General features: G+C 43.7%; 1 protein-coding gene across 1 annotated transcript in view; it reads left to right on the forward strand.

The window, feature by feature from the left end:
* The window catches only part of GLIS3 (GLIS family zinc finger 3), a 155920-nt gene extending 154800 nt beyond the window's left edge, over positions 1 to 1120 (forward strand). Inside the window, exon 10 of the mRNA XM_033173157.1 lies at positions 466 to 1120. Within this exon, the coding sequence (XP_033029048.1) occupies positions 466 to 602 (137 nt within the window). The 3' untranslated portion in view covers positions 603 to 1120. The remainder of the gene's footprint in view (positions 1 to 465) is intronic.
* The last annotated feature ends 23321 nt before the right edge of the window (positions 1121 to 24441 follow it).

Below are 24441 nucleotides of genomic sequence, written 5' to 3' on the forward strand. Positions count from 1 at the left end.
TCATTTACAAACCTAGCCTGTGCTTTTTAGCTAGATATTTGATAATAGTAAGATTCACCAATATTCATAAGGAAATGTCAGGAAATTATGGCATTTACTAATAAATCTCAAAGCTAATTGAGCAGATAAGCAGCAGGTGTAGAGAATATTGAGAGCCTGGAGACTGTTTTGTGTGTAGAAAAGAATATTTGCGGGGGAGGGGAGGCTGGCGGGAAAGGGTGCTTAACCCTTGCGCTGCCAAACACTCTCTGCTACAGATTGCCTCCCAAACAGCTCTATCTTCTGCAGTGCTCCAAAAATGTTTTCCTCTCTGAACACACATCTATCTAAATACGCATGAGGAATCCTGTGTTTGCATGCAACATGTAATTATGCCCAGCTTTCTACTGTGTAACGTACCCAAATTTCTTCCAGTTCAGTCTATTTGATGTACAAAATTTCTGCATTTTCACCTTCTCTTCTCAGTTTCTGATCTTCCATCAGGCTCTACAGAGATATTTGGTGATTCATTGCGCAATGGAACTGAGGACTCCAGTTTCCTTCAAATAAATGCTGTAGATCGTTGCCCAAGTCAACTTTCTTCAGTTTACACTGAAGGCTGAGGAGTGGGGGAAGCTGCACTCCTGCATCTAATCCCTATCAGAACCATTCTATTACTGACCATCTTTTTGTGCTGAGTGCATTACCCAAGAAACGAAGAAAACACTATCAGATAGCACTGACCATCACAGATGCAGCTAATAAATATAAGGGGGAGGATTCTGGTTGAAACTTACTTGCTGAAGTGTAAGCAATTGCTTTTTTAATTCAGTCTTTTTTGTGGTAAAACCTCTTCTCAAAGGGAATGAATAAGAAAACTACTGCTTCTTATATTTCTAGATGAATTGTTGAAATTTTCACCACAGTTTTTGGAAACCCTCTGAAAGGACTCTGTAGAAATTTGCAACAACTGTTTTGGAAAAAGCAAAAGTGCCTTGCATAACGAGCCTGTTTGGTGCTTTGCAGGCCCAGTACACAGCCCTGCAGGGCTGAAGACAAGGAGCGATTTTTGAGACACCAATTGGAGGTGGAGGCAGCACCATTCCAGTTTCTTTTTGGAATCTGGGAACATCAGAACAACACAGTGAAAGAGAGACAGTTGTTTGTGGTCCATTGGAGAGAGTTAATCTTACTTGATATTGAATAATGCTTTATAATTTAATTTTTATATTCCATGTGTAGAATTCTGTATGGAAGGTTCTTTTCAAAAAAGCACACATATTTAGAATAGATGTTCCCTATGCAGAACAGAAGTTCCCTGTGAATGTTTGCAAATATTTGAAGCTATTTCCAGCAAGCTTAATTGGATCTTGAAGTCAACATAAAGAAGGTCAGGGTGTATTCACTACTGCTGCCAGAGAAGTAAGGGTTTCAACACTACCTTCCTGGGTCCCACAAGTGTTGGGTTCAGACTTCACATGCTATAGTAGACCTCCCAGTATCCCTTCTTTAATCTGGTGGCAGGGGGTAATTTCAGATGGTGCTGTTATTCTGGGCGAAGAGTGCTAACCTTTCTCCAATGGGAGCTCACCCCTCCCAAACCTTGTGTTTTGCTTTTTTGCTATGGGGGGGGGGCGGACAGGTACAGTGAAAAGCCTTTCTTTTCACCCCCTTCCAGCTAACAGCAGCCTCAGGGAAAGAAGGGTTTTCATAGAAGAAACATAAAATTGGGAGAGGGCTTGTACTTCTCCCTCCCCACATGGTAGCCTTGATCCAAGTTGCCCCTCCATTTGGTCACAGGTTTATTGTGTCCCATGTCGTTCAGCCCAGCATATTCTGCAAGCGAGCCCCTTCCTGGCATTGTCCCTCATATATTCTAGAAGATTCTATGGAAAGGGCTATTATAATTCCATCTGCTGTAAATATGGTATGCTAGTATTTCAATCATTTTTAAATGCATTTCTTTCCTCTTCTTTCTACTTACTTTTTCTTACAAAAATAAAAATGACATGCCATGTTTTTAATCCATCCCAAAATAATTCATGTAGCTGATAATTCTTTGTTGTATAGTTATGAGCCTGTGTGGGCAGTAGAAAATGAATTTTCATGGTCAAGATGTGGCCTTTGTCATGGTTACATTATTATATAATTAAAATGGCAGCCTTCTTTATGCAATGTGTATTGTGGGCCATTCGTATTGGGGCCAAAGCATTTCAGCAATTTCTAAATGTGTGTTTTTCTTGTTAATAGTGTGTTACCGCAGAGGAACAAAATGTGACTATGCCAAGAGCCAAAGGAATTGATGCACTTAATTTTTAGCAAGGATAAAGAGAAGAGTTTTTGAAATGGTGAAGCAGGCTTCCAAAAACTAAATCATTATTTTGAAAAAGTAATCAGTTTTAAACCAGTCAGCCCTGTTTGTACAATTATGGATATACTGAAGCTACATGCTAAAGCTATTCCCTGCTGTTATGAAAGCCAAGCCCTGACTCCCCACTCCCACAAGGGGGATCTCTGTATGGCTCCCCTTGCCAAATCAGATCCTGAATGCACCTTAACCGGCTATGTGAGATAAAAAATATCCTACACTCAGAGCCTGGGGTCCTTTCAGTCTTGTTTTGATGTGGAATTCCTGCTTTCCCCCTTGCAAAAAAATTAATTGAACTTGACACAGCAGAAGACAGAGGGATGTGGCCAGGTGCTCCGGCTTGTCCCCCTGGTGTGTTGAGCACGTCATACAGTGTGCAAACATCGCTGTGGGATATTGAGGGGGCCCGGCCCCCTCCTTGAAACTTTGGGGGTGCCAAGGTCCCTCAGCCCCACCCCAAAGCTGGTGCCCCCGGATGCAGCTGGAAAAGTCTGGAAGTGATGTAACATACAATGGAAGAAAAATCAGTGGGCGGTGCTTAGAAACTTCAGTTGGGATAAACCCTCAAGTACCCGTATTTTTCGCTCCACAGGACGCACTGGACCATAGGGTGCACCTCATTTTTAGAGGACAAAACAAGGAAAAAAATATTTTTCTGGTTTTCCTCCTCTGAAAGCCCTGTTTTTTTGAGGATCAGCTAAAAGTTTTGCAGCTTTTTTTGCAAAGGGTAAAGCCCTGTTTTTTTGAGGATCAGCTAAATGTTTTGCAGCTTTTTTTGCAAAGGGGGAAAAGCAAAGAGGAAAAGCCCCATTTTTATGGGGTTCAACTCACATTTCTGAAAAATCAAGGAAAGGGAGTAGTTTCTACTGTTTGCAGACAGATAATCTAATCAGCCAGTCACATGTCCTGGGGAAACAAACAACCTCCCCCTGCAGCACATTCAACAAAGGAGGGCGGGGCTGAAAGGGAGCCGGGACTCTTATCTCTCTCCCGATCTCTTGCTGATCAGCTGCTGAGCGGGGTCCTTTCAACACCCCCTTTTCTCTTTGTAAAATAAAAGGCACAATCTGCTTTTGGCCCCTGGGCAATTTAGCTCCAGGGACCACCATTCGCTCCATAAGACGCACAGATATTTCCCCTTACTTTTTAGGAGGAAAAAAGTGCGTCTTATGGAGCAAAAAATACGGTATACCTGAAGGAGCGTCTCCACCCCCAACATTCAGCCCGGACACTGAGATCCAGCGCTGAGGGCCTTCTGACGGTTCCCTCACTGCAAGAAGCAAAGCTACAGGGAATCAGGCAGAGGGCCTTCTCGGTAGTGGCACCCACCCTGTGGAACACCCTCCCATCAGAGGTCAAGGGAATAAACAACTACCTGACATTCAGAAAATACCTGAAGGCAGCCCTGTTTAGGGAAGTTTTTATTTTATTTTTTTTAAACAGAATTTATTAACATTTTCATAATATAACACAAACCCAACCCCACACCTACAGATACAAAAACAAATACAAATACACATAATGTCAGGATTCTTCTTCTTATTTATATACCTTACAAAAAAAAAAATTCTAGTTCTAAATCTTGACGTTTGACTTCCCCCGCCTATTCACCTTCGGTTTTAAATCAATATACTATTTCCTTAACAACTTTTCTCTAAAAAAAAAAGATAACATACTTATCTTAATCTTTGCATTATAACCTAAATCATAACCAAATATTCTTATAGCTAAACTTATTTCTTCTATCCTTTATCATGCTGCTTTTAACTTAAAATTCAATATCTCCTTACTTATTTAAAATAAACTTGTAATTAACAGACTTCACACTCCAATTTCAGATACCATGGCAGACCATTTGGATTATACATTTAGTACTTCAACCCACTCCCCCTCTGTCCATTGTCTTTTTCTGTCTTTCACCGGAACCAAATCTCCAATTGTCTTCCTCTGAGTGTCCACAGGTCCAGGCAACATCCACAACAAACCCCGCATCAAGCCTCAGGGTCTTCATCACTTCCATGGGCTCCTCTGTTTCTTTTTCTTCTTCTTCTTGTAGAAATCTCAATTCCATGTCCCTTGCCCCCGAGCTGCCACCTCGGAGTCTGGATATTGTAAATTTTCCCGTTCCAGGGCTGCCACCCCCAGAAATCGGCTCCTTTCGGAGTTGCCCAGCCATTTCAAACCATTCTTCCAGCGCCCCTCCCAGCTCTTTGCCAAGGTTTGATTCCATTGTGTAAAACTTTTGAAAAGCCTCCTCTGTGGACAATAAGTCCTTTTTGTTTATAATTCCACTCAAAACTTGTAGTTTTCGATTAAGCAGTTCCAGCTGCAAGACAGTGAGCATTTCCTCATCCTTTAAACTAGAGTTCGATACCAGTGCGAGCACAAAGTCCAGCACTGTTTAGGGAAGTTTTTAATCTGTGATATTTTAAATGTATTTTAATATTTGATAGAAGCTGCCCAGAGTGGCTGGGGAGACCCAGCCAGATGGGCAGGGTACAAATAAATTATTATTATTATTATTATTATTATTATTATTATTATTATTATTATGGCAAATCCAATCCATGCTGGATCAGGTCTATCTATAAATGCAGCCCATGAAAAATGGTCAGTTTTGACAGGGCCAGTCACTTCCTATTCGATGGATGGAGAACAGATTCCTGAATCCCCCATTCTATAGTCAGTTCTGCCAGACAAATCAACACAGTGACTATAGACAGAAGCAGGTCCCTGTGTGCAGATGGGGACCTTTGAATCTGGGCTTAACATCTTGAAAAAGAAGTGAAGATTCCAACCATTCTGTACAGACTTACAGTTTTAGTCTTTGGGAAATTCTGTGACAATCCTCAAATGATTGTGCTTGACAGCTTAAATATTAGACTCAGTCATTGTACCATGGAGTTTGGGATCCAAGAAAGACCAGATGTGTTCAGTCAGGAGCCAAATTACACCTGTTACATCTGTAAGCATAGGCTCATTTTAACGGAAACTGCTATAGTGTCCTAAGGGCAGGATTTGGGGGCAGAGGTCCAGGGCTCCACTCCGCAGAATGAGCAGGAGGTGCCTGACCACATTTTGAAGGGCATGAGCTTAATGCATCCTCTCTCACGTAATGGTTCTTTATTCGAGACGTGTCTTGTGTGCTTCTGTATGGGTTGTCATGATCTTATGGGGTCATTTTGTTTCTTACACTACAGTCCTTTACATATCTACTCAGAAGTAAGTCCCATTGACTTGAAGGTCTAAATCCCATGGACTTGAAGGTCTATACAGGACAGGTCTCATGCCCTGCTCCTCCTCAGGAGACTTCACAGCAGCTTTTATTTTGTCCCCATGTGGTGGTGTCCAAGTGATCCTCAAGTCCAGGCTTGCCTCGCTCCAGGGGCAGAAGAAGGTCTGCTATTCTGCAGTATGCCATTTCACGTTGACCAGAGGTCAGCAACCTAAGGCCCATGGGCCAGAAGCGACCCATGAGGGTTGCTTAACTGCCCCATGCGCCGCCCCTGAACTGAGCCACCCGCTCGGCGAGTTCCCACACACTGCGCTATACTGGCACAGCACAGCACTGGGGCTCTCTTCCGCAGTGCTAGAAATCACTTCTGCGCAGGCACGATTTTCAGCGTCTGGGCATGCACAGACATGATTTCCGGTGTCGCGCTGAGCCGGCCTAGCCCACAGAGGATCTCTGTGGGAGTGATCTGGCCCATGCCCGGTAAGCCTTGCCAACCCCAGACATTGACTGCTCTATTAGAAGCACCTGCTCTCACTTGCATCCCAGAATGAGCAGATTCCACAACTCATCTTGTCGTACTCCAACTGGTTTGTTCAAAAGAGGGCTGCACTTTACTGAACGTTTGGACATTTTATTTCACTAGGGAATTGTTGTGTTACAAAAATGGTGCTTAGTTTTTTTGCTAGCTGGATAATATTGCCTGTTTAAAGGGATTCAGTATAAACTATTTTTAAGTAAAGATTTAGAAAGGAGAAGACATTATATAGATGCACACTAGCTTGCATCTTCCACTCTTCTCAGAGTAGGTCTATGGCAACACTGCAAAGTTGTGTTGCATAAGCAACCAATTCCCACTGCGCTTTTAATAGCCCCATGGCTTCTCTGTGCAAGAGAGCAAAAACGCCCACACATGTAGAAGAGAACCTTGTTTCTCCACAGCCATTAGTAGGTATATCATTGCAGGACAAGAAGAAAATCACTATAGGTTTGTGCTGTTTCAACTCCTTCGTTGCCACCCTCTAGACTCTTATGTGAGAGTAAAGGCTCACTGGAGGCTTAATAATAAACAAATTTTCTCTCAGGCTGGCTCTGCTAAATCAAGAGATGGGGCTGCCCATCTTTGTCAACTTCTGATAAAGTCTTTATATCCATCTTCAGAAAAAAATGTACACTGGAGTTCACATGTACCTTCAAAAAAGGAATTTTGTATCGGAAGTCAACTATTCCAGTTTACTTGTGTCACTTGCAGAAGCTTTTTCGTGTTATTACTGTTGTTCTTATTCCATTATTATAATATATTTTTTAAGAAAGGTAATTAATTGTGTTTTGACTGTACCATTTTATAGCAGCAAAAAGAACCCGAGCACTTTTTATGTGAGACTTTTTAAAGGAACAGAAATCAAAGAGATGGGTTAGTTAACAGGATGTTGTGTTCATTTTATAGGCAAAGTGGAGCATCTTGTTGTGTAATGTTGCTCATGCAAAGCACTTTCATGGGAGAAGATGGTATCTGGAAACGTGTTTTCTATCTCACATTTTCTTGTACATATTTATATATGTCCCTCCTTTATATAGAGTTGAATCCTTTATACCATATTGTATATCTGTCTGATTTTATTATCGTTGGCATATATCTGTTGCATATTGCATTGCCTTAAAAAAGAAATAGAGTATCTTTTTTCTATTAATATGTATAGTTATGTGATTGGTTAAAGTTACATTTCATATAATCATAAGTTATTTTTGTTTCATGGAGTCCATTTTTAGTACAAAAAGTGAAATGAAGGGTTTGTGCACATAATAAAATAAATAAATAAAGTGAACCTGTAAATCTATAACAGATCAACATGAAAATGGAAATCTTCTTTCAAGTTCTGGTCTAAAAAATAGAGGGGGCATTCTCTAAACATTGAATTTCACCAGAAGGTCCCATAATAGTTGAGCTTGTTCATATAATTAGGAACATGTTGGGAGAAGGAAATTGGAGGCTTATTTGGGAAAACATCCTTGCTTTGGGCCAATATTTAGGACTGCATTTAATTATAAATATTGGACTCAGGAGGGAAGGGGAGGAACTGAAGTGGGAAAACTGAACTGAAAGCCTTTTTAAATGACTTACACTTTGGAAAAATGTCTAAATAAAACACAATAGTGTACTTAATTATATTATTTAGTTTTTATTAGCTTTCATTGCTCTAATTAATACTCACTACCAATGTCCACTAAGGCTTTTTCTGTTTCTGTTTTGTTCCATATGGTGTGTTCTCTTAAAACACACACACACACACACACACAGAGAGAGAGAGAGAGAGAGAAGCCCACAGCACTAAGTTCTCTTCCACAGGATAAAGGCATACTAGATCATTGTTGACAGAAATATTTTAAGAATAAATAAATGCTGCAATCTGTGGCTTTTTTCAGCAGAGTGAAAAGTAGATGTTGTGGTATCAAACTTGCACTTTTATCAATGCTCATGGCTGCATACAACAACATAAGTTTGTTGTATATAGTATTTTGGGCAATCATCTAATCTCATGTTTAATTTATAACCGATATGCAAAAATGTTCTCACATCAAGCAAATTTGCACAAACAGTACAATCTTATACATTACTCCAAAGGAAGGGCATAGGAAGAGTCCAAAGCCCGTCTAGTATCATATTCTGTTCTCAAAGTGGTCAAGCAGATGCAGTGGCGCAGCAAGCTAAACTGGTACCTGGGTGCAAAAAAAAATTTGTCCCCCCCCCCCACATCCCGTTAAAAGAGAGGTTCAGGTGCAGGAAAGAGGAGAAAGAAGAACTGGAGGGGAGGGTGGATAGGTCAGTGTGGACTAGTGAGAAGCAAGCAGAGGCCGTAAGGAGGAGGAAGTAGCCATGGGGGGAGGGCAAACAGTGGGGCACTGAAATTTCAAGGGATACCATGGGATAGAGGGTGAACTGGGGTGACCCACCAAAGGGAGTATAGGAGAGCAACCACAGCTAGGAGGGAGAGAGGAGATTGGGGGGGAGCCCACAGGAAAAGTATGGGTGCACTGGGGTCAAAAGTCATATGGGAGAAAGTGGGGGCAAGGAGAAGACTGAAGGGGTCCTAAAGGTGGAGGAGAGCACAGAGGCTACCCAGCCCCTCAGCTTCAGGAAGATCATCATCAGGGTCTGTAGTGAAGTCAGCAAGGGAAGCCGGGTCCACTGCAGGAGGAAGGATCTGGTGGAAGATAGGAGGAGGGGCTGAGAGAGAACCAGAGTCAGGTGGGGCAAGAGTGGGGAGCCATGGGGCAGAGAGGTTGCTACCTGGAAGAGAAAAGGGAATTGGTTCGTTAATGTAAACGCAAGGGTGGGAAGACTCAGAGCCCAGCAGGTGGAGCAGTATGGGGAGAGGGCTGGGGGTGGGAAGTGGGTGAAGTGGGAACTGGGGGAGATGGCAAGGAGGGAAGGCGGGAGGGAGGGGGGAGGAGGGGTCAGTGGAGAAGGAAAACTGGCTGGTGGCCAAGAGAGGGAGAGATGAATTGGGAAGCGGTCAATGGCAGTGGAAGGACAGTGCAGAAGCAGTAGATTGAGTCTCTGAGAGGAAGGGAACATTGAAGAAAAGGGGCAAAGTGAAGGAGAAGCAAAAAGAGGGGGGTCCTGGAAAGATGGGGCAAGAGGCAAGCGAGAGAGAGGAAAGGAAGGTAGTAGAGGGGTGGAACGAGTCGATATAAAAGTGAGCAGGCTGCTAAGGTTGGGTGGGTAGTTTTCGTGGTGAAAGAGATGGGGAGAGGGGACAGAAGAGGCCCCTGAATGAGAAGAAGTGACATTTCTTCTAAACATGAAGCTCTGGTGAGCATCTCTTTTGCCACCGTTACACTTTGAGAGTGGAGATTGCAGAACTGCTTCCAAACTTAATGTGGTAATGGGACAAACTAGGCACTGCCTGCTTTCTGTGCAATGAGGGAGAAGGAGACATGTCTCCATGCAGGAAAAGTGTGTGTGAAGTGACCCTAGGCTAAGCAGAGGATGGAGGGGGGAGAGGCAGAAGTTCCCAGGGAAAGAAGGACAGCGATAAGAGAGTAGAGAAGGGAGTTGTGGCAACACATAGAAGCGGGGAAGGAGAGGAGACCAGGAAGAAGGAAGAAAGGAGAAGAGGAAGAGGGTTGAGGAGGAAGACAAAGTCAGCAGAAGAATGGAAAGGGGTAGAAGGAGGGAAGGATGTGAGGCTGTGACAGAGAAGAAATGAATGAAGGGTGAGAATGAATGGAGTGCAGAAAAGAGGTTAGGGAGGGAGGCCAGAGATGAATGGGTATCCTAGGACTTGGAGATAATGATGGCAGATCTGCATGGACAGGCACTTGGAGATGATAATGGAGCGCCAGGGGTGATGGCTTGAAGCCTGCAGTGAAGGACAGCAGTGATGGTCCACAGGGGTCAAAAAACGATGGTGGAGAGGGCTATGGAGGGAACTGAAAAAGAGAAGGGGATGCAGAGGGCAGGAGAGGAAGGGAGGGAGGGATGGAGGGAGAGAGGGAGATATGGGGGGGGTAGAAGGAGGCAGGGGCGTAGCAAGGGGGGCATAGGGGGCGGTGTGCCCCAAGTTCCATAATGGAGGGGGTGACAAATCATCAAGGAACAATTACTGCCCTACTAAGGCGGTTCATAAAAAACTTTTTTGTTTAAAATGCCTGCTCCAAATGTCTTATCTTATTATACTAGGGATTATATAGCTAGACCCGGCCAGATGGGCGGGGTATAAATAAATTATTATTATTATTATTATTATTATTATTATATAAAATTTCATGCATGTCGGTTAATATCTTGACCATCCTCCACCAAAATAACTTGGCTGTTTTCCTATGTCATGAAGGCTGAAATTTCAGTTCAGTGGAGCACTTACTGTTCCCAACCCTAACCCTGTGGAAAGCCATCTAATTAGACTTTAATTTGATTTTGAGATGTTTTTAGGAGGTAATTTAATTATTGTTTGATTTTATACCAATGTTATGTATCTGATGTTAGCCACCCTGAGCCCGACTTCAGCCAGGGAGGGCAGGGTATAAATAAAAGTTTTTTATTATTATTACTTGTTACTATTCCTTTGTAAGAAAACATGAAATAACGTAAAACCATTTTTGCAAGGGGGGGAACAATGGGGGGGTGACAAGAAATTTTCCGCACTGGGTACCACCTGACCTTCCTACACCTCTTGGGGGGGGGGTGACAAAAATTTTTTGTCCCCGGGTACCAATTTACCTTGCTACGCCTCTGGAAGGAGGGAAGGCTGTGTGTAAGGATGGAAGGGATTGAGTGAGAGTGACAGAAAGAGAGGAGAGAGTGATAATGGCAGAGGGATGCAGTGGCAATGCCGGTCATTATGAGAGGGATGGGAGGGAGGAAGGAGAGGAGAGTGGAGAAGCGTACATGGTGGGATGGAGAGGGTGAAGGTGTAACGCAGCAGGGAGCTCGAGTGGCCAAGAAGCTCCATGGAGGGAGCGAGAGGAAGAAGGGGTGAGGATGGCAGGGGCCTTGGGGAGTGGACAATGGAAGGGACGGCGGCCCGAGCGGAGTGTCGGTGTGAGAATGGATGGTGGGACGGGAGCGATGGAGGGCAGCGAGCGGAGGGAGAGTGACCAAGACTGTGAAGGACTGTGGCGGAGCAGCCATCCGCATTCACCTTCCCTGTCCCTTTCTCTCTGTCCCTCTCTTTCGCAGACCCCAGCGTTGCGTCGCGGGCTCTTTCTCTGCCAACTCCTGCCTCCTTCTGCTGCTGCTGTGCCCACCCCGTCTAGAAAGAGCCTCACTCCCCTCCCTGCGGGAGGGGATGCTGGCTTCTCACCTCCAGCCTCCCAGCCAGCAAAAAGCCTCGCACGGCCAGCCTTCTCTCGGCGTGGCAGCAGCTGGCTTGCCCGCTCACATGCTTCTTCTTCCCAGAAGGCAGGAATAAGCAAATCGCCGGCCGAGTGAGCGAGCAAGCCAGCCACTGTCGTGCTGGGGGAGTCGTGGGGGGGGCACCGAGAGTGTCACCCCACCTCCAGAATGGAAGGGGGTGGTACTGGGGGGCGGACCGCTTTCAACGCCCCCGGCTTCCACCGTCACTGAGCAGATGCCCATGGAAAGTCACAAGGAGGACACCTGCTGTCTCTGATCTTGGGGACAAAGTATAGCCATAATAACTAGTAGGCGCTGGTAGTTTTAGTACAGTGGGATTTACTGCCAGGTAAGTGGATATATGATTGCAGCCTAATCAAGGAACTACCTTGGTTGGTTTTTCTCCTTTTAATAAGAAACTTTGTTGTTGTTGTTGTTGTTGTCATTTTTCATATAGAATGGTTATGGACATAAGCACATGCAAAATGCAGTAAGAATAATGAGTTTAACAAAGAAAAAGAAAAATAGAACAATAAAATGAAAATACAGAGGGAAGGGGGAAACCAGGAGACAACTGAGGGTGCAATGCTGCATACAATTATCACATATAAGAAGAGAAAGGTGAGCCAATTTAGTTCTCAAGAAAGCCTTTCCACATATTTCTCTGTGGAGCAGGGGGTCTAGTGGGCTGTGCAGATGAGTTTCCATTGTTTCCTCACAAGGGCCCTCCAAGAGTGCCAAGTAATCGGGAGCTGTAGCTTCCTGCCAGTCAAGGCTTGCTAATTTACTTTTCAGGTCACGTAAGCCCTGCAGCATTACCTTTCAGGAGGTGTCCTGAGAAAGATGAGAAAGAGCAATATTGCAGTCCTTCAGGGAGATTGTATTCCCAAGGGTGCCAGAGACTGGAAACCAAGCTGCCATTTTACTCTACAGCAATCCATGCTCCCACTCCCTTGGTTGAAACAAGCCTGCCACCCAGAAAGAAACATTTGGAAGCTGAGATTGTCCAAGGATTGTCTAAGCCTAGTCTCCACAAACAGACAATCGTGATTAACTACAGGCAAGCCAGTTTCCGATTGAATGGAATGTGGGAGACATTCAAACTACAACAAAAATTACCCTCCTCATAGATGGCTTGATGTCAGAGAAAGTTTATGTAATCTTATCCCTAACATGCTAGATTTCCCTATGCCGTGAATTCAAATGGGATGGTTATACACAAGCATCCTGGTTCCTACAATATGGAGACCCAATGCATTGCAACAGTAATGTGGAAATCAGGTCTGCTGCACAAATGGAGTCTCCATGGCAGCTTTAGTTCATGCAAAGATCATTTCCACATGTTTGCTCCAGCTGTGTTCACGGCAGGGCCTGGCACACTCGGAGGCAATCAGGAGTCAGAACCAGCGCTCTGAATGGTGACAATTTGTGACAAATGGGACATGGGTGAATGGAAAGGATATGGCTTGTTAATGGAGAAGTGAGGGTGAAATCGTAACTAATCCCAACTAATGCTACTGTCAAATTTCTTGTTGATGCATCTGAAGACAGGAATTAGGTTTATTTTTCTATCCCTGACATGATGCTACCTTTAGTCCAGCCCCCGTGGTTTTAAATTTATCTCTTCCTATTACCTTTCATTCAACTCAAATGTTCCTATTTTGAAGTCAGATATGAAAATGATTCTACCACATCTTCCCATGTCATTTATAGATTTACAGCCAAAGTAAATTTACCAGGCCATCAGCATCATTAATGATTCACAAAGGAGATGGGCTAGTTTAGTAAATTGTAACAAAGAACTCCTTTCTCTCTACCTTGTTAGAAGTCTCAGCATACCTTTGAAGCAACTAGCAAAAACCAGCCTCGTGCATGTTTGCTGCTGTGCGTTTGTGAGAGAGTGCCAGTGCAAATACACACCCGCAAGCCACTTGTTTTCTCAATATATTCCTTGTATCCATGGTCTGGTGTGCTAATTGTATCAAAATGATAAAAGGAATATAGGAAATAAAACAAGAATTGGGAACATGGTGACAAAACATTTTTGCTCAATCCAAAATGTACAGCCAATGCTGTCTGAATATTCTCCCAAGACACTAAACACTGTCTTCCAGTCTAAGCTGAAAGACTCCTTTCTCTCAGAGTGGATGTTCCACTCAGAGAACCAACTCTCTGTCCTGTCTCTTCCTCCTGCTCTCTCTGCAACCATCTCCCTATCGGAAATGGCTCCTTTCATTCTCTCTCCCAAAGTGCTGGCTCCACCCCCTTCTGGCTTGGTAGCCAATCAGAGCGAGGCCTCAGCCTTCTGGTGGAATTCTGATGCACTGCATCCCCATGCTCTGGTCTGGCTCTGCTGTCCATCACACATGGCTTCCCTCAAACCATCCTAGGATCTGGAGCTCAATGAGACCACATCATCCTTCATTGGGGATGCCTAGTTCTCAAGATTCCACAGGGGAAAGTAGATTGTTATTGATAAGTTTAAATAGGAAGCACTGCTGTGTCTCTATACTGTATTGTGTGCTTTATAGAAGGAACAATTGTTTCTCGGATGTTTCCACTTTCTCACTCTTTCCCACCAAGTTCTCTTTCCACCCACTGCCCCAAATTTGGGGGGAAATTCTGACAAGGGGAAGCTTTGCTCTAAATGCACTGGCCTCAGTTCTGCAGGCTTACCTCATCTACCAGGCATTTAACAAAGGCAGCATTATTGAATACCAAGTTCCAACTAATTATCAATGGGGGGGGCGGGCGGACAAACGATAAAGAACACCTGACACAGCAAAGCATTAATCATTCACCCAGCTGTCTTGGGTAAAATAAGCCACGGAGAATCTGCAAGAGTTCTCCTAATGGCCTTTCCTATTTAGAGAGGGTTTGCAGCCCCAAAGAACTCCCTATAAAAGGCATTTAAAAAGGGCAACAGGGGTGTTGTCTTTCTGATCACATTCTATTCCCTAATAAACCAGCCGGTTTCCTGCTGATATGCCTTTGCCTTGCAGAAAACCAGCATGTGCATCGCTCCACTGGTTTCCAAGAATTAATTATGACAATTGTAAGAAGGAATGTCAGGCATGCTCCATTGTATGGTGAGTCAAGTTAACTAGCTGTGGACCCAAGCCCAGTGGGGGCAGAGAGGAGTAAAGGAGCATGGAGAAGAAATGATGCCATAACACACCTCCTTCAGAGGTCACATTCTTTGTTCAAGTCTTTGCATAGTTTAAAGTGTTGTAAAATGCCTAAAATGCCATACTAGGAGAAGGCCCATGTTGCTGAGGCAGGCACTTGTGCTGCAATAATGAAAGATGCATCCTATTCCTGGCAAGCAGGATGGAGCTCTCCAGTACTGCCCCATCTGTGCCTTAAAATGTCTAAGCTCTCTTCCCCAGTGAGTTGCTGGGTGCAGGGAGGATATGAAAGCTCTGGTAGTATGTAATGTTAGCTGTTGATGGTGGCAGGCATCAAATGGATAGCTTCTGGCCCAGGGAGGCTGGACAAAATTCAGAAGCCACGGTTCCATAAGCCCAGCACCCAACCCTGTGTGATGCACCACTGCTACTGAACAACACTTTAGCACATGACCCATCTGTCAGTCATCAAGCAAGGGCATTTAATGTTAGGATGAAACCCAGTCTTGGTCTTCAAAGGAGGGGCAGAGATTAGCACCTTCTGCTCAATTGAAGCACTACACACAGATCAGACATTCCATGGGTAGATGGCTCTGCTGCAAAACTGAGGTGACCAGAACAACCCTGGAAGAGCTGTCTTCGTGTCTGTCTGGTAGGCTTCCTAGAAGCATCTTGGCCACTGTGGAAGGCAGGATGCTGGAATAGATAAACATTTGTTCTGCTACAGTAGGCCTCCTCATGCAACATGAGCATTACAGAGGTATGAGTGCAAGGTTCCTAGAACAATGGGACTCCTCTGTCTTATGAACAGGAGGTAGGAATGGGGGGCAGTGTGTTTGCTGAGTCTCTTAAAGGACTGTCTTTAAGAGCCAGTGTGGTGTAGTGGTTAAGAGTGGTAGACTCATAATATGGTGAACCGGGTTCGCGTCTCCGCTCCTCCACGTGCAGCTGCTGGGTGACCTTGGGCTAGTCACACTTCTCTGAAGTCTCTCAGCCCCACTCACCTCACAGAGTGTTTGTTGTGGGGGAGGAAGGGAAAGGAGAATGTTAGCCGCTTTGAGACTCCTTCGGGTAATGATAAAGCGGGATATCAAATCCAAACTCTTCTTCTTCTTCTTACAAAACCAGATTGGAATCAGGATGGGCACTACCATTCAGCAGAGTGAGACAGCCCCTCCTAAGCTAGCCTTATGCTTTTGTGAAGGGTGTTGTCGCATCACCAGCACTGAAATAAGATTCAGTTGCCAGCCTGATCAGATTCTGGATGTGGAATGCGGGAGGCAGCAGAATGCCTTAGGTAAAATTATTACCAGGGTTTTACATACATGTAGCTCCCCAACTGGGTAGCGGCATAGCTAGCCGCTCGGGTGCCCGGTGTGGTGTGAACGCTCTGCAGCTGGGGATGGAGCGAGCTGCCCATGGGGGCGGGGTGAGGCAAGGCAGGGCATGCTGCGTGGAGCCTCTCCACAGCCTCCCCCTCAGCTGTAGGGCAGCAGATGCAAGCCCCGCGTTGCTTGAAAAAGCAGACCAGAGCTTGCAGGCAGTCCACCCGCCCGCCGCCTCCCCCTCAAGAGAGACGCGTGGCTCATGCACACTGCAGGCCCCACGGTGTGGCAGCCAGTGCCCCCTGCCTCACCTTGCTATGCCTCTGGATTAGGCAGATTCATGGAGGAGAGGGCTGTCGAAGGCTATGAGCCATAAAGGCTGTGCTCTACCTGCAAAGTTGGAGGTAGCAATGCTTGTGGTTTCTGGAAATCACTCGAGGGGAGAGTGCTCCTGCAGTGGCATAGGAAGGGGGGTGCGGGAGTTGTTGTTTTTTCCCCAAAAACACACATTTTTGACATTTTGTCACACACACACACCCCAGTGATGACACTGGGGCAGCCCACACCCACCACACCCCACTTCCTACGCCACTGCAACTGGGACACCCTCCTGAATGCTGTAGCAGGTTTCCTGAACCAAAGGATGAAGGAGATGTGATGGGAGCAGGTCAAACCAGGAGGCTGGGTTGTTTTTATGGGGACAGGATACAGTAAAGCAAGTGTGCATGAATACATAACTGTCAGGATGTGCCCATGAGACCATTCAGGCCAGTTTGAGTTTACCAGTTGTGTCTGGACTGGGTTCCTGGCCTTCACAGGAATCACTCAAATGGCTTACAGGCAAGAAGATGGCCTTGGAGAAATGATGCTTTCACTTGCAATTTGCTTCTCTCTGCCTTCAGAACTCTTATAAGCATATTGTGGGCTTATAAGGTTTCCTGGAGGGATAGAATAACAACAGTTAGCTACTGTTTTCCCCACCCCCTGAAAACCAAGGCTTGTGTCCCATTAGCTCTTTTTTATGAGTCATACTCCCTTACCTTACTTGTCTGAAGTCCCCTAATGCCAACATGAATAGAATAGGCTTTGATAATGCTGCAGCAAGGAACAGGTCTGGCAACATTTCCCAACTGGTAGCTAATGATTAAATTTGTTGGCAGCAGCGTCATGCAGATGTGACATTATTCATGAGGTCTTCTCTCGGCCAAAATCCGTTGTGCAAGTCCATTGCAAACACCTGGATCAGTGTCTTTATCGTCTTCAATCCCTGCTAAATTCTGAAGAGGGAGGGGTAAAAGGGTTATTTTTGAACAAGCAGAGTTTTTCAGAGATTTGACAGCAGACAAATCAATCAATCACAATGTGCCAAATGGCTGCATTTTGTATACACAGTCACATACGGGCCAAACTGAGGCAGTCAGACTTGGGCTTCTCTCCCTTGTGTTGAGACCTCCAGAAGACCTCCTTTTGGACCCAGGTTCAGAAAGCCTGAAGGACAGGCCTAAGAGGTCATAAGTGAAGCCCATTAAGATCTCTCTCCTTGTTGGCAGGTGCCTTGGAAAGAAAGGGTTCTGCTAACTTCTTTAGAACCTAATTTTACTCTAAGTCATTGCATGCTCAGACATTCATTTCCTACTGCAGGGCTGCTCCGATTATCTTTGACAGGAGAACAAAAGTTGTTGTAGGGAAGGAAAACTGAGAGATTAAAAATTTAAAAATATCCAGCTCCTACTTCTTCTTTTTTTGGAAAACAGTGTAAGAAAGAAAAGATAAATGCTGTGGGTTTAGGTTGCACAAATTATTCTGTATCAAGATAAATATACAAAAAAAAATTGCTCTGACTTCCAAAGAATTTCCAGGGTATGCCAGAAGATTACAATGCAACAATGGTTACCCAGGAGCTGACTTCTAATCCATGAAAAGGTTTTAGTCTTCCTCTTATCCCACAGGAAGCAGAAAATAAGCAAAATGAGTTGAGCCTGTCAAATATATTTACTGCTGTTTTTGTTTTCAGGGCACTTTCTCCTAATGACATGCTTTTGTGGGCCTCGGGGTTTCGTCTGTGGTTAAGATGCCAACATTCAGTGTTGCACATCACATTGTTCTCCAAGCAGGGAATTCAGAGAGCCTCAAAAAACTTACTAGGATAAAAACAAAAGACAAAGCTGCTGCCTCACTGGATTGCTATTCCTTGTTGCTGGTGCTTTCCTGCATTTACCAAGAATGTCCCAAAGAGCCAGTACAAGCCATTTGGCCAGACTTTCACTTCAGTGATCAACTGGAGCAGCTCCATCAAACCTGTGTGGACCTAAACGCTCCAGATCTCATCAACTGAAAGATCTGGACCACTGAAGGCTGCAGGATTAAGAAAGATAACATGACAAGCAAATCCTGTGCACACAGTTAATCTTTCCTTGCTTATGAATTGTTATATTGCTGGCAGATTTTTCTTCCTCTTTCATGAGAAAAAAGAGGCTACAGTCAGATTGGATTGGTTCATGCAATTCCCTACTAGCCCCATCGTGGAGCATATGTCAAATTAAAACCCTTAAAAAGAATCTGAGAATAGCAAAGGAGATAGTAACAATTCAAATCCCAACAATCTGAAGTTCAAAAGATTTCAAGATGGAACCTGCCATTTGTTGCTAAACTCTGGCGATCGATTAGCATCTCAGACTGGAAGGTTCTGAAAGCACTTGTGGGAAAATGTGGTCACCTTCACAGGTCTTCTTGAGGAAGGAGTTTCATAATTCAATGCAAGTCTTATCCATCAGTGTTGTCTGGATTGCACAGGAAGGGGGAAGTAAAAACTCTGAGGTATCTTTAAAAACAGCAACCACTCTGCTGATGAAACAACCAACAATTCCTCATTGTTGCCTTCTTGGGACATTGTTCTTACCAGGAATGAGCAGATTCCAGCGTGTGCCACATTCCTAATGTGGTTATCTCAGGATGGATTTGACAGAAGGCCTGAATGCTGGGCTCCAGTGAAGAAACCAATTGCATCTCAGGGAAGTCATTCCTCCTGGAGATGAGGAGAAGGGCCCAGTGGGCCCAATCCCTCCTCCCCAAAATCTGACATTGGCTTTGCCTGCAGTGGAGGCTCAACTGGCTTGCTTTGGATGAGAGAAAGGGCTCTCTCCACACCCAGATTAGAGAAGCCTTTGCCCTGTGAGATTTATTTGACTGCTGCCCTCACCACTTTCCATTGGTTAGGGAAACCATTCCTGTTCTAGCAAGTTTTTCTCTCACCAGGAAGATAAGGTTTTATATGGTGAGTTCTGTTTAGGGCTTTTTAGGGCTTTACTCTGGTAAAGCAAATGCCTTAGAAGGGCAGAATATGAATCTCTGAATAAATGTTATATACCGTATTTAATGTATGCCTATATATAAATAAGACATTGATAATATAATACAGTCTAATAAACACGTATGGATAATACAATGTAACAAATAATAAAACATTAAAAACAGAACCAGTAAATGAGGTGATAATATGCACCTCCCAGGAGAGGGAATTCCCAAGATGTGGGGCCACCACTGAAAAGGATCTGTTCCTTGCAACTGCCAATCTGATTGTTTTTAGTGGCAGGCTAGAGAAAAGGGCAGGTTCCTCTGGATACAGGTGGTCCTGTGTGGCCCTGAACCATTTAGGGCCTTAATGATCAACACCAGTTTTAAAATGATTCCAGAAATGAATTGGCAGTCTATGGAACTGGTATAGAATTGGAGCACCATGTTCTGAACTTCTGGATTCCACAAGCCTTCAGGTGCCTTCTGTAGCAGCTGAATTTTCTGAGTTGCCTTTAACAGCTGTTGCAATTCTTACCTACTCAGGGCGGCAGGTGAGCTGCTTCCTCACATCTGCTTCCTGCCTTGCTGCAATAAGTTCTGTCTGAAGCACTTTCCTTGGTCTGGTGACAGGTATGATTGTTTCCCATGACAACATCATTCCTCCTTAATTTGGAAACTTCAGCTGGTACAGAATTCCTCCCTGACTGGTGAAGTTGACATGGGAAGTAACTGTTTGGCTGACTTTCATGATTGTTTCCTGTAGACCTCAATGATGTAGTGCACAGCTACCCAGAAGTGGCTCCCATGCTGCTCAGCAAACACAAATTGGCCGTTAGTGAGATTGACGTCCTATTTTGAGAGCCATGTGACTCAACAATTTACCCAAGTAGCAGAAAACAACTATGCATTGGAAGGAGTGCATGTGCCAGTTCAAGAGATCGCCTCACTATTAGCACTAATTGATTTGCAAGAAGCATTTTAGAATCTGGCTCATGGATTATGAACTGCTGGACACAAACTCTCTAGGCAACCTCATTAAATATCAGCAGCTTCAAGGAACAGAATGCAGTAAAGAGAGAGCGGTTAAAAAGCTTGCTGGGGTATGTTATTTTATGAAGTCAGAGTTCTACCATGAACCATCCTATTCTAAAACACCATTTATACTTTGTCCACAGAATTCAAATTCTATGTCCAAAGGAAAGGAGAGAGAATCACTTTTCTAAAGGGTACATTAGACTTTATCCTCTTGCCATGTGATTTTCCCCTATAAAAATTAATTGCAGCATATGATCATTGATTATATACCTCACATATAATAATTGATTTTGCATTCACCATGTTTTCAAGATGGAGAAAGCTTTCAAAATGGAACAGGTACACCCCACAAGCCATTCTTTTAGGAGAAGGGTGAGGAACGGGTGGCATTCCAGATGTCATGGGACTACAACTTCCATCATCCTTGGCCATTGGCCGTGATGGCTGGAGCTGATGGGAGTCTCACCACAACTGGAGGGCTGCAGCTCAGCCACTCCTGTTTAGATGAGGAGGAGTCAAGGGGGGGCAGTGACTGTGGCAAGAGACAAGCTAAATGTACTTCTCAGACTTGTTAGTGTTGGGTCTTGGTGAGGGGGCAGTCAGAGAGTGCCTTGCAGGTGTTTATTTGTATTGTGATAGAGCACTTAGGAAGGTTGGTGCTGGCCAAACACGACAGAACATGAGCAAGTATGAAGCTAGACTCCTACATCACAAAGCAACTTTCCATGCATGCCCATTCTTTCCCCCACCAGATTCCACAGCTCACATTGCTACTGCTTTTATTAATGTTCTGCTATTTAATAACAAAGAAGATATTATCTGTCAGAGTAAGAACAGCTTTGCAGGCAAAGTCTTAAAAGTTTTCCCCTGCAAATCTGGGGGGAAAGAATGGCTGTGTTGTCAACACCCAAAATTCAAACAAAAAAACATAACTGTACAGCTGCAACAGATTGCTACAGAAAAATATCAAATACTAAATCCTTGTGGAGGCTTTGAAATTTCTTAGTGCATCTGAGAGTCAACAGGTAGACAAAGAAAAATCAGACCTTCGATGACCCCTGGTGAATAAATTTAGCACTGCATTGAAAATCCAAGCTTTGAAATGGTTCTAAAAATGCAGTCTGGGAAATTTTTCTCATAATCAAATAACAAAGAAAGAATGTTTTCAATCTGTCTTGCATGCCAAAGAAAATAGCTGTTCTGTATTCAGACTTATCACTGCTTATAGAAATGCTTGTTTTAGAGAACCTAAACATATCTTCAGATAATAAAATAACCTCTCTAAACCCCTGTAATGTTGATTTGGTAAGCTTGTTATAGAAGAAAATAGTTGACAGAACAAATGTATAGTATAACTCTCATTACCATCAGAGCAGAAAAGCAAAACCCACTCTTGAGTAGAGCAAGCATAAAAGGAGTTTTTGTTTCAGAGTATGTATGATCTGAGGAATAGTATTTTAACTTAAACCTGAATCTTGCCATTTATACAAGGCAACTTGACAAAGACAGACAAGGGTTGAGCATATTAGTGTTTTAAGAGTATGACACAGTATGGGTTGAGATACAGTGTACAAAATGTATTGTAAACATTGGTTTTAAAAGAGCACACTGGAAACAGAATATGAAGTTTATGAGATACAAGAAATAAACTGAAACTAGAGCACTGTTTTGGAAATCTATGCATCATTAACTAAATGAGAGCTAGAAAGAGAAAAACACAAAATCCAGAATGCTTCTGTATTACTTATAAAGATTACAGATACCATGTTGTGGCTTGTCTATTATAACAACCTTGCATATTATTCTGGAACATCCAGCTTTTATAATCTAAATCTGCAAAGTGAAAGTCGGGGGAAGCAGAGGCTTACCAACCATGGATTGCAAATGAGACTAACCCTGTCCTAACCATAAGCAGCAGACATCTTTGCTTTTGCCTTGGTCAAGAGAGGCCACCAAACTCTCACTTGCTGGATCATCACCTTGCCATGGTGAGTGGGCTTCACATTCCTATGACCCTTGTGAGCAAAGCCATCAGGAGTCTCGTACTCACAGCAGGGTCACCTTAGGCGGTAAGGTCAAAGGGGAGGAGCTAGACACAGAATGATCCAAAAAGTTCTCAACGGAAGAACAGGCAGGTGATAACAAGGGGCATGTTACAACGGCTGTGAAGGCAGTTGAAGGCTGCAACAGATAAGAATCTATCACCACTAAGAAAAAACCCTGTGCCAACTCTAAGGCTGAGGTTCAAAGAAGAACCAAAGTATTAAAGAACACCTGGTGGATAAAAAAGCTTAAGAAATCCAGCATTTAGCTGACACTCATGATGCACAGAGTTTCTTTAAAGCCACAAAGACCACCCATGGGCCAATAAATCATGGCATAGGCCCCCTACGCTCAACAGATGGTGCCACACTTCTAAAAGATAAAGAAGCTATTGCACTGTGCTGGAAAGAACATTGCCAGCATCTCCTTGCTGTAACTACAACTGCCCCGTAGCTGCTTGCAGTATCTCCAAATCTGGGTGAGTTATACAGCCATTAACCAAATGAAAAAACAACAAAGCCAGAGGACTTGATGAGATACCTTAGTTCTGCATTTGGGAGGAAGGCAAGCATTGCTATTTCATGTACGGTAAACCTATCAATTCTTAAAGAAATCAGCCCTGAGTTCTCACTAGAAGGACAGATCCTGAAGTTGAGGCTCCAGTACTTTGGCCACCTTATGAGAAGAGAAGACTCCCTAGAAAAGACCCTAGTGTTGGGAAAGATGAAGGGCACAAGGAGAAGGGGACGGCAGAGGATGAGATGGTTGGACAGTGTTCTTGAAGCTACTAACATGAGTTTGGCCAAACTGCGAGAGGCAGTGAAGGATAGGCGTGCCTGGCATGCTCTGGTCCATGGGGTCACGAAGAGTCAGACACGACTGAACGACTGAACAACAACAACAACAACGAACAACAATCCCTCCAAGCATCTTCTCTTCATTTTACCCATGCAACCAAGGCAGTAATTATGCAAATAATGCTGATAATTTGCAGTAGATCTGATGGTCATTGACAGGCAAAGTTTTTTTAAGAAGTATCTGAAGAAGTGTGCATGCACACGAAAGCTCATACCAAGAACAAACTTAGTTGGTCTCTAAGGTGCCACTGGAAGGATTTTTTGTTTGTTTGTTTTGACTACGGCAGACCAACACGGCTACCTACCTATAACTGGCAAAGTTTTGTCTAATACAAGTGGAAATTGAACTTGAACCAGAAGCCATCTAAGACAAAATAGACATCCTTGTGAATTCCTTCTCCTGGAGAGTATTGGCTGCCAGGACAGATCTATTCATGGTAGCAAAACTTGCATCTTTATTTCAGATAGGGTTGCAATATTTCACAAAGTAAAAACCAGGACACCCTGGAAGTTGCTGAGCTTTTTTTTAGTTAAACTCCAAAGTTGTTGAGCTTTTCTTTACATAAATGCAAAAAAACCACATGATTTTCTGATTTACTTGTCTAAGATCCAGGACAAAGTGCCGCCTTTCAGAAATCCTCCTAGATGTCAATTCTGCCTTTGAAATCCCAATAATGTCCTGGGAAATCCAGACGTATGGCAGCCCTATTTCAAGTAATCTTTTCAATGACAAAAAGGCAGGGGAACAGAGCAGGATTAATGCCTGTTAATAAAGTCAGAAGTTATCTTGCTATGGTTCTGCATATAAAAGGAAATGGGATCTTTTTACTGTATATATATATATATATATATATATATATATATATACACACACAACATAGCACATTCAATGTATTTAAATATTTTTAAAAATCTAATTATTGGCATGACTTATGCATTTTGTTTCATTCTGGTATTTCACCTTCTGTTTCTCAGGATTTTAGAAAGCTGTAACCTTTGGATCTGAAACCCTCAACAGAAGGGGACTTGGAATGAGATTGAAGCTTACAAGCTGGTTAAAATAAAGGGGAAATGGTCTATTAAAGGGGAATAGTCTGCTTTTAAGCATTTTAAAGTAGCTTGTTCACCAAGCAAAATCTGAATTCTCTTCAAGATTCAACTAATACTAATAGGGTTTTTTAATGCCACCCTCAGGTGTTCAAAGCACCTCACACGCATTATCTAGTTGCAATCCAAGATTTGGGTGGGGAACCTCTGGCCCACAGAAAACCCACTATGTCTCCCAATTTGGCTTGCAAGACTGTTTCCCCCCCAAAAAAAAAACCCACACCTTCCCCCCAA

Source organism: Lacerta agilis, chromosome 16 (assembly GCF_009819535.1).
Source record: "Lacerta agilis isolate rLacAgi1 chromosome 16, rLacAgi1.pri, whole genome shotgun sequence".
NCBI lineage: Eukaryota > Metazoa > Chordata > Lepidosauria > Squamata > Lacertidae > Lacerta > Lacerta agilis.